This window comes from Sorex araneus, chromosome X (assembly GCF_027595985.1).
Source record: "Sorex araneus isolate mSorAra2 chromosome X, mSorAra2.pri, whole genome shotgun sequence".
Taxonomy (NCBI): Eukaryota; Metazoa; Chordata; class Mammalia; order Eulipotyphla; family Soricidae; genus Sorex; species Sorex araneus.
In genome coordinates, this window is record NC_073313.1 from 333,063,264 (window position 1) to 333,074,335 (window position 11,072).

Sequence of the window (11,072 nt, forward strand, 5' to 3'; positions counted from 1 at the left end):
AGGGCCAAAGATGCAAAAGAAACCATTTGGTGTGTGTGTGTGGGGGGGGTGCATACCTGTTGATGCTACGTGGCTATTCCTTGCTCTGTGCCTGGGGGTTGCTCCTGGTGGTGCTGAGGGATCCTTTGGTGCAGCGATGGAACCTGGGCCTCCACATGCAAAGCATGCAAGCAAGCCCACCGAGCTACCTGACTAGCTCTCAATTAAAATATAGTCATTTATAAATATACTGTATTTAGAATGTACAGATGTAAATTGATTGTGGGGAAAAGGAATAATGATCAAAACTGGCTCAAGAGATAGATAGAAAACTTAAAATGATGACTAAAAGGGGGCCAGGCCCAGGAACTTCAAAAATAATATTTTTTCCAACCATTCACAGACCAGTAGTTTCCATCTTTCAACTATTCTAGAGCATAAAACACACATTTTAAAACATATTTTAGGGGCTGAAGCGATAGCACAGCGGATAGGGCGTTTGCCTTGCATGTGGCCAACCCGAGTTTGATTCCCAGCATCCCATATGGGTCCTGAGCACCACCAGGAGTAATTCCTGAGTGCATGAGCCAGGAGCAATCCTTGTGCATTGTTGGGTGTGACCCAAAAAGCAAAAAAAATTAAATAAATAAAAATAAAAATAAATAAAATGTATTTTAGAAATCAAACATGATGCTGGTAATAAAGTCCAAGAGAGAAACAAGTCCCTAACTATTTCAGAATCAATCGCTGTAGTAGCATATAAGGAGAACAGTAACATACAGCCAAGGAGGGGGCATTCCAGGAATTCAAGATGCCTTTCACATAGCAAAGTCAAGAATAGCCTCAAAACATTCGAAAAAACAAAGCAACAGCATTATTTCTCCTGTTCAAACAAAAGAAAACAAAGCATGATGCCAAATCTTTTTGCAAGTAATGAAAGCACATTTTATTTACATGATAATGTATATGCATATGCATATAGGTGTGTATTTGGGAATATATATACTGATACAGATAACCAAAAAGCACCCATGTACTTTTTGTTACATACTACAAACATTATCAGGAAGACAAGATAAATATAACACTACTATTAGGGGCCAGACCCATTGCATGCAGCCAATCCCAGCTCAATCCTTGGATTCACTCCCCACCCCAGCATTGTCATGTTCAATCCCTGATCACAAAGGCAGGAGTAACTCCTGTGCACTACCCACCTCTGCCACTCCATGCTATTCTTAAGTTCCTAACCAGCTCTCTACGAAAAAGCAGTGGTCTAAAAACACTAAAAGGAAGGAGGCAACTATTCGATTTTATATGAGCATCTACCCGTGAAATCTCAGAAAATTGACTAAAGAATTATTAGAATTAGCAAAACACTAGGAAAAATTGTGAGGAAGATTTTAAATACCAGCAAAAACTAATGCAAATGAGTGTGGGGAAAACGGAAGTTCTCAGTCCTAGAAAAATGGGACTGGGTCTCATTTCTGGCTGACTCCCAGCAGCTAGAAACTAATCCAACTCAGATGGGTGCTCAGTAAATACTGGCAAGATAGATGAATTAAAAACAAAACTCCAAATAATGGAACCATGCACCTATTTAGTATGTGATAAAGATGGGATTTCTGTGCATGGGAAGATGGCCAAGCAGGTGTCCAAGTGGGTGTTATGAATGTTTCTGGGTAACATCTGTCCATCACACACTGCAGAAATAGTTTTCAGAAAACTAGCAACTGATCAAAATGTTTCCAATAAATGGAGAACAGACAGTGCAGCGATGTTCACGTAGGAAGCAGGAAACCCTGATCACTGAGGGCAGAACTGCACATGATGAAGCATAGCAGGTCCATGAGTCACCTTGCCCAACAGATTACCAATAAAGACTTTAGCGCATTTGACTATATGTATATATAGGTGTGTGTGTATATGTGTGTATATATGTGTGTCTATACACATATATACACACACATACATCACACTACATACACTGTATGGATGCAAGCAATCTGAGAGATTTGCCTAGAAAAGTAATCAAGTTCAAAATTGTTCACCTAAAATTGAGCTACTCAGGAGCTCTGACTCACAAAAACAGATGATTTCTGAAAAGCCCTATTGTGGCAATGACTTGACTTTGAGGCTGTCTACCAGCAGTGCTTGAGAAGCTTCAGAGCTTTCTTGGAGAAGCTAAGCTGACCTACATCCACGCCCGGCACAGCCACAGGGACCATCCCTTGGGCTCCATTTGTCATTTCCAGTGTTCATCTTGCAAGCCACAGCTGTGCCTTCAGTTCTCTCATCTTAAACAATAGTTGCAGACAAAACCAGTTGTCTTGTTTGACAGAAGCATAGTAAATATGTTTGATTCACAAAGGAAAGAAGGAAGGAAGGAAGGAAGGAAGGAAGGAAGGAAGGAAGGAAGGAAGGAAGGAAGGAAGGAAGGAAGGGAGGGAGGGAGGGAGGGAGGGAGGGAGGGAGGGAGGGGGAATTTCAAGTCAGAGGGGAAAGAAGACATTATTCCAGAAATTATGATTGAGGCTACAGATTGGCAGTCTCCAGCTTTTAAAAAAGGAAATATGAATTGTAATTCATACTATACACCAGAATAATTATAGGTGTAATTAGTACGACATAACATGAGATCATTAAGGGATTAGAAGGAAAAATAAGTGTCTGTTTGCCTTATCTTAGGACAGGGATTTTTTCCCCCCTAAATATACAAGCAAAAATAGGAAGCTTAAGGGGAAAGATTTATAGTTCCAGCTAAATAACAGCAAAAACCTTAGGCAAGTACAAAATACCATAAACAAAAGAGTACAAGATAATAAATAGGGGAAATATTTGTCAAGTCTCAAAATCCTTTTATATAAAGTGTTGTTACAAAGCTCGATGATAAGGAATCCTCATAAACATTATAATAGTGTGATACTAGAAATCTGTTACTATTAGAAATAATACAACAAATCCTTATTTTTTGCATATTTAGGCACATATTTATGTAGAATACATCTCAAAAATGGAATTAATGATTCAAATTACGCTCACTTAAAACTGTAACATTGATTTCTAAAAGAATTCTACTAATTTATATTCTCAACAATGAATGTGTGAATTACAATGAGAAATAGGGAAAATCCATATGGCCAAAGTGTTTCAACATTGGTTAAATCACAGTAAATAAAGTCAAGTACACGTGTATTTTTCCTACTAAGAATGACATTAGGGATGCATGCCTAATTATATAAAAATGTTCATTATAAAATTAAACTTGTGAGTCTATAGAAATTCATACACACTAACAACAATTTATACCTAGGTGCACACTTATCAGATTATACAATAAAATATTAATCAGTTATCTTTGTGCAGTGGAATTACTTTTTTTTTCATAGTCATGGCTCAAACTCAGGACTTCAGACCTATGAGGTATGTACAGAGTTATCTTCCCAACCCAAGAATTAAAAAAAAAAAAATCCAGTCCAAGAATTATGAATCATTAAAAGATTTTTCTCTTACGCTTTCTGGAATTTTTTTAAATGTTCTAGAGGGGAAAGAAATTTTTGCAATCATTAAAAAACATTGTATCATAATCTATTTTTGACAACAACAATAAAACACTATCCTGAGGATTAGCTGCATCAGTGTTGCAAGAATTTACAGGCAACCACCCTTGATTATCATGACAAAGAGTTTTTCAGGATTAAGGTTAACTACAAGGCCAGGTGTTTGCCAACTGAGTGTACACCAGAGCATCCAGCCTTGGGCACCCCAGGAGTCATCAGGTGCTTATTGGGCTCCTCGGAGGTTTAGCCTCAGAAGTGCCAAAGAAATGAGCCCTCAAACTAGGGAAGAGAAGTCCAACACCACCCATTCATTCATGACATTGGAGGGTCAATGCTCTCAGGAAGTTCTCATCAGAAAAGTTAACATGTTCAAACATCAAAATCAAAAAAGGCAAGGCAGTAGCACTTCGGGATTGCCCAGTTCTGTAAGCTTGTTACCCAAAGGAGCACGCGCAGATTCTTTCTTGAGGAAGTCCTTGAGAGAAGTGCAAGTACCAAGGTGGAGAAAACAGACTTCTCAAGGCGGGGAGACAATGAAAGAAGACAAAAATACTGAGCCCAGGATTCACTAGATTCCATATGAAAGGAAATTGTTTCCTCTGAATACAGAGAAAAGATACTAGCAAATACATAAAATCCCACTTCAACAAGCATCCAATTTCTTCTAAGCCTGAATAACTGCTATTTAAATCATTCTCAACACAACTAATTCAAAGGCATTGATTAAGTCAGGCTTTCAGAGTTGGACGAAGGCAAATGTACTTTTATAACCTCCGTGAAGCAGTCCTAAAAGACTGTTCCACAGTCTAGATTGTTCTAGCACTCGAAATGTCTGGCTTGCCTCACCTTAGATTTTTACACTTGATCTCTCAAAAATTTTTTAAAAAGTAACATAAAACCAAAAGCCAGCATCAATGTAGCCTGATTCTCTTCTAGATGCAATCTAACTTTATGCTAAAGACTAATGTGTTTAAGTTCATACTTTAAAATTGGTTGATTAGAAAATTGAAAGGCCAGGGGCTGGAGTGATAGCACAGGGGGTAGGGCGTTTGCCTTGCACTCAGCTAACCCGGGTTCGATTCCCAGCATTCCATATGGTCCCCTGAGCACCGCCAGGAGTGATTCCTGAGTGCAGAGCCAGAAGTAACCCCTGTGCATGTGTCACCTTTTGGGGGTGACCCAAAAAGCCAAAAAAAAAAAAAAGAAAATTTAAAGGGCAGCAACACAATGTCAATGTTTGATGGTTCACAAGAAAAGCACGTGACTTAGTGCTTTTAATAGTAGCCCATAAATCACAGCAATATTTGTAAACATCTAAATAGATACATGCAAATAGTTAACCAAATAACTAAGGTTCCCTAACAGAAACTGACTGGAAAGCAGTGGCCTCTAAGTATCTCCCCACCAGTGGCAAAAGCTACACCTGGGGCATGTTAGACATGCGAACTCCCCCACAGCCCCACCTTCTGCTGGGCGATCTGGTAGACCAAGCTCTCCAGTTAGTTGGGATTTGAGGCTACTGCTGGGTAAAATACCATGGAGGAGACGCATATGAAGCCAGGGACAGGATGCCAATGCAGTGGGTTGGGCTATTTCCACTTCGGTTGACCCAATCTCTACTTCCCAGTGCCCATCCCTCCTAGTGGGCAGCCCAGAGTATGCATTTGTTTGAAAAATATTTTCCAAAGGCTCGTAGAGATAGGTCTAAAGGAAAGGCCAGCCATTTTATCATTTACTCTTTTTTGGTGGACTTATCTTTTGTTTTATTTATTTTATTTATTTATATTTATTTGTTCTTTTGTATGGAATCACCATGAGATATACAGCTATAAAGATTTTTATGATTGGGTTTTAGTCATACAACATTCAAACACCCGTCCCTTCACCAGTGTACAGTTCCCACTACCAATGTCCCCAGTTTCCCTCCCACCACCCCGACCCCTCCAATCTGCCTCTATAGTAGGCACTTTTCTTCTTTCTCATCTTCTTTCTCATTTACTATTTTTTTTCTGGGGAGGAACACCTGGCAATGCTCAGTGCTTACTTCTGGATCTGTGCTCAGGGATCACTACTGATGGGGCTGGGGGGGGGGGCGATATGTGGTGCCGGGGATTAAATCCTGGTTAACTGCATGCAAGGCAAGTGCTTTACCTGCACTAACTCTCTCTGACCCTGCATCATTTACTCTCATGAGAGGTCTCCTTTGGGGGATATTGAGAGTCACTTACAGAAAACACTTTCTTCTGAGGAAGCCAAATTGGGGAAAGATAAATATAAAAATTCAGCCTTTCAGCCTTCTATATATACATTGTTATTTGTGATTTATTCATTTTGGTTTTGGGGCCATAGACAGCAGTGCTTGGGGACCATTCTCCAGCTCTGTATTAAGGAGTTGCTCCCAGCAATGCTAGGGATCAAATCTTGGTCTTATGCATGCGAAGCATGAGCTCAGCCCATTGCGCTGGCTGTCAAATGTGTATAAATTTAGAGTTCACAGTTCAAGTGTACATCCCCTGATTGCACCTGCCCAGTACCTGTCTTGGGCAAACCTCAAGTGCCTGCTAGAAAGACATCTTACCTATGCCCCCAGCCGCTTCCTCAGCTCCGAATCCATTGAGAAGCTGATCTGTTTCCTGCCTCCCAATGATTAATGATACTTTGTGTTCTGGGTTTTACTTCTGGTGGCTTCCATAAATATGTTCGCTTCTGTGTTTTAAAACCTATTTCTGTCTTGCAAAGCCAATTTCATTTTAGGTACAGACCTTTGTCTTCAAAGAATATAAATTGCTCCCTTGTCTTATCTCAATTGAATTTGATAACAAACTTTGAGGGGGACATAGTTTATTATTCCACTTTACTGATGAGAAAATTGCAAAATTTAACAACAGACTGCTGAGTGTCATGAAGAAAATACAAATCTTTTGTATCAAAAATGAAAGAATTGTGAGCCAGAGATTAAGCATAGGTTAAGATGCTTGCCTTGCACACAGACAATTCTCCTGTGATCAACTCTACTTTGATCCTTGATATCACATATCCACCAGCACCCCCTCCCCACCCTGCCCAAGCACTGCCAAGAGTGATCCCCGAGCACAGAGCACAGCTGGGTGTGACCTAAAACCCTGTCCACACATACAAAAATGAAAGAATCCATGATGTGCCAAGAACCCTCACAGGAACTGGGGGTGTGGCTCAGAGGTGAGGCTAAAACCCTGCATACGTGAGTTCCTGGGTTTGATTCTAGCATCTAAAAATGGAAAAGCATCATTAGAATTTCTTGAAGTTGTCACATGCTAAACAGTATTCACTGAAGTCATGAGGCAGAAACTTTTGGTGGGTGGTATTTTCTGGCTTGGGAAAGGTGAGGAGTTGGAAGATAAGGAAACAAATTCTCATTTATAGAATTGACCTAATCTACAATGAGATCTAGAATTTCAGAGGGTCAAAATAACAAGAAAGATGAGGAGGAGGATGGATGGAACTAAAATGAATAAGCTTCCTGTAGGAGAGACGCCACTCTCTGTTCATTAAATGTATTCACAGACCTTAGCAACACCACTATTCTACAGACAAGAAAAAGAAGGCAAAGAAGCTAAGTAACTTGCCCACAATTATACACCTTCTCCCTGGACACAGAGGAGGATGTGGATGAGAGGTGCCAAGCCCCTGGGAGGCTGGCCCTGCAAGCCATGGAAACCTGACTTGGGAGGGCAGCCACCGCAGAAACCTGGATTACTTCCCAAAGTTGCCATTAAAGTAGCCGTCTCCACATGCTCACGGCCAACATATCAATCAATGCTTGGGCTCCAAGTTAGGAAGAACACCAACTGAGATTCCAGTTCCTTCCCAGACAGCCCCCACCAAGGCGGGGAGGGAAGCGCAGGCTTCTAGATCTTGGTTAGCGGTGGAATTGGGGCTGGTTTGCCTGGAACTACTTTGTACCAACTTAAGAAAAAGAAGAAAGAAAAGCAGCACTGGAAGAAATATGCAAATTAAAGATGCACGAGGCTTTGATGAGCGTTTAGCAATCTAGTAGGAAGTGAGGCAGGAGGCAGAAGTTCTAGTAAATGCACAGAAAGGCCTTTAAAGAAAAAGAATGTAAAGGAGTCCCCACTGGCATACCTTACTCTTGCCTTCCCCCTCCCCCCACTTATTTTTTTCCCCCAACTATTTTTTTACTTATTTTTTCCCTAACTATTCCTATTTTGAATGTGTATGAGGCAGCTTTTATATTTCAACTGATCTTTTGAAATCTATATCTCTTTCTGAAGTTGGAGGAAACAAAGATCAAGCTGAAGACGAAGACTTAGGCAAGAAAGAGGAATGACAAGCAAAGAATGAAAGCTGTCTTCATGGGCAAATCTGCTAGAGAGGGAGAAGCTGGGAGGCCACTTCCAAAGGCTTCTTGAAACCTGCTTCCCTTCATCATCTCCTACCTCTACACCTAAGGCTACCTTGAGAGCAGCGCCAACAGAGAACCCAACTCGACAGCCAGTTCCCAGGTGCTGGTATCATCGAGCTTCCAGGAATATGCCCAAACCCAAGGGCTGTACTATCGTGACCTCCAGTCAGGTGGAAGGTGGACTTTCCAGTTCCAATCCTTCCACGTTCTTTAATAAGTGCAGCCTGACTGAGGGGTTTGACTGGGGAGGGGGGGTTTCTCCCTGTGCCTCAATTTCCTCCTCTATAAAATGGGGGTGTGATACCTTCTCTATCAGGTTGGCACAGAAATTGAATGCAAACCCCTGCATACTTAGAACACTGGGCCCAGAACAAGTGGTTCCAACAGGTTAGCTAGTCCCCTATTAAAATTTATATTTAAAAAAACACACATTTATACAGGGGCCAGATCGATAATAGGTAGAGCACTCGCCTCACAACTGGCCCACCTGGGTTCCATCCCTGGCATCCCATATGGTCCCCCAAGCACCACCAGGGGTGATTCCTGGTCAAAGAGTAGGGAGTAACCCCTGAGGACTGCGGGGTGTGCCCCATCCCCCAAAAAATGTTTATGCAAGAGGGGGTGCATACACGAGGCTTCAGCTGTACTAGCAGTGTTTTACTGCTTTAAACAATAAAAAACTAAACTCAGAACCACCACCAAAAAAAAAGAAAAAAAAGGTTACTCATAATTATGCCACCTGTCGGTGAGAGTACCACGGAGCACACGCGGTTCCACAGCTGCTCCGCACTTTCCTGAGATGATGCTTCCCGTCCTCAGGCGGTTCTTAATCAGCGTTTCATGGGCAGGGTGCCAGGTGGATCTATGCGCCCCCCCTCCCACAACTACACGAAAGTGGGGGAGGCTCCAGCTTTGCGTCACTGGAGCGAGGCGGGGGCGGGGGGCTCTATAATTTTCTTTCGATCCTTAATAGAGGACCCTGGAGCTGCAGCAAGCAACGTGCGTCCCAGGATTGAACTCCTGGGGGGTGGGGGTGGAGAGCTGCCCTCCCAACTGCTCCCAGCTCTGCTGTGAAGATAACCAGCAACCCCCGACAGTGCATGGGCCAGCTCCGCATCGGGGAGGGCCGGCCCCGCGGCAGCGCCCGGCGCCCCGCACCACGCACTCCCACACCCACCTGTGAACTTCCCCGATGCGAACGCGGCCGTCCCGCACACCCGGCCGCGCCTCCTCCTTCCCCCCATCCCGCGCTCCCTTCCAAGAGAACCAACTCGGAGGAAACTGGCACGGGCTCCGGACTAGGGGGTTCACGCCCTGCCCTCGGTTGACACTTACACCACCTCTCCCGGGCAAGTTAATTAAAAGCACAATTAATCCGCACAAAAATCCCAAACCGAGCCCACGCCTAAATGCCCTCTGAAAGTTCGCAGATTGAACGACGCCTCGGTCGAACGCTCCCAATCTGCCCGTCGAGGGGGGCGGCAGGGATGGGGGGCGCGCAGAGGGGTAGGGGCGGGAGCGGAGGTGCAAAAGGAGCCCCCACACATACACCCCCGCAACCCCGGGGACGACGCCGGGCCACCAGTTCCGAGTCTCCGCGCCGGCTCGGCGGCGGCCAGGTAGGCAGGTAGGTGTGGGCAGGAGTCCGCCACACACCGCCGCGGCGGATTAAAGTTCAAGCGCGTCCGCGCATCGCTGCCCTCTCCCGGGGCTGGGTTCTCACGCACGGCCCGGCCGGCCACTGCCCCGGGGGAGCCCGGCAGCGCGATGGTGCCCCCCTGGGCAGTGGGGGCAAGCGGGGGGGAGCCCGCCCAGGTCTCCCAGCCTCGGCATTTGCTCCCCGACAAGCATTCGCTCGCCCCCCCCCCGACTTTGGGAGACCCCCGCCTCCCCCGAGATGGGTGGGATTGGAAGGAAAAGGCAGGGACTGAGCGGCGCGGGGTAGGGCGCGCGGCGGGCGCGGTACGTACCCAGTGCGAGCAGGGCGAGCTGTCCAGCCGAGGGGACCATGGTCCGGGCGGCGGGCGGCAGGCGCTCCGGCCTCCTGCCCTACCTGCGGTGCCCGAGTGGCGGAGCCGCGCCGCGGTGCGCGGGGGAAAAGGCGCGGGCGAGCAGGGCCGGCCCCCGGCGCGGGCGGGCGGGCGGAGGGAGGACCGAGCGCCGCTCTGCTGGCACGCACCCTGCCGCGCGGCCGGCCGGGCGGAAATGGGAAGGCGGTTACCGTCACCTCTCCGCCACTCGGCGACCGGGGCACGGAGGACCACCCTCCCGCCCCGATGGGGGTGCCCCCCTGAGGGCACCGGGGGTGGCGGCTGGGGGCGGGGCCGCTCCGAGCGCCCGGCGCGGCCGTGGCGCGACCGGCAGGGCGGGGCGGCCCGGGATCCTCCGAGCCCCGCCGCCGCCGCGCGAGCCCGACACCCCGGCCGCCCGCGGGACCGGCCAGGAAGCGGCCGGCTGCTGTCACCTCCCTCCGCGCTGGCCGGGAGGTGCCCGGCGCCCCAGCGCGGCGGAGTCGGCTCTGGCCGCGGAGCCGCCGCCGGGACCTGGACGCAGTGACCGCTTCTGGGCTCTAGGGGGCGCGGCGGAGCCGCCCGGGCGCGGCTCACCTTGCACCTTCACCGCCGCGACCTGAGGCTCTTACCGGACCCGGGGCTTGCTTTAGGGACCGGTGAACTTCCCGCGCTGCCTGGAAAGAGTGGGCGCCAGGAAAGTGCGCCCGAGAATCAAGTGAGGCATTTGTTAAACCTTGGTTTTTCGAACCTGCGCCCCCATCCGGGTGAAGAGCAACCCACTGCCGCCCACTTTACAGGGCTGAGATCGGCGAGTTTACGCACATCTGACCTGGGGCTGACAATGAGGACAGATTATTGTCAACAGACCCCCTGATCATCCTCCATCACCATCAGCCCTGGCCCAGTCCACCCCACCACAGGCAGTGCGGCCCAGGGACACTCCGAAGTATAGCTTTGAGCTGATCCCTGGTGCTGGAGTTTGGGGACATGGAGAGACAAAGGGAAGATCACTGTGGGCAGAGAATGGCAGAACCAGTTGTCCCTCGGTGGTCATCTGCAGGTTCCCTGGGGATCTTCCCTGGGGGATGTCTGGCCTCAACCCAGCTGCTTCAGGGAAGA

The 11,072-nt window shown here is 47.2% G+C and overlaps 1 protein-coding gene and 1 pseudogene across 1 annotated transcript in view; one reads left to right on the plus strand and one right to left on the minus strand.

Moving 5' to 3' along the window:
- The window catches only part of TGFA (transforming growth factor alpha), a 116,685-nt gene extending 106,312 nt beyond the window's left edge, over nucleotides 1–10,373 (minus strand). Inside the window, exon 1 of the mRNA XM_055122783.1 lies at nucleotides 9,912–10,373. Coding sequence (XP_054978758.1) covers nucleotides 9,912–9,951 — 40 coding nt within the window. The 5' untranslated portion in view covers nucleotides 9,952–10,373. The remainder of the gene's footprint in view (nucleotides 1–9,911) is intronic.
- Nucleotides 1,604–2,172, plus strand: LOC101553608 (low molecular weight phosphotyrosine protein phosphatase-like; annotated as a pseudogene).
- Nucleotides 10,374–11,072: the final 699 nt, after the last annotated feature.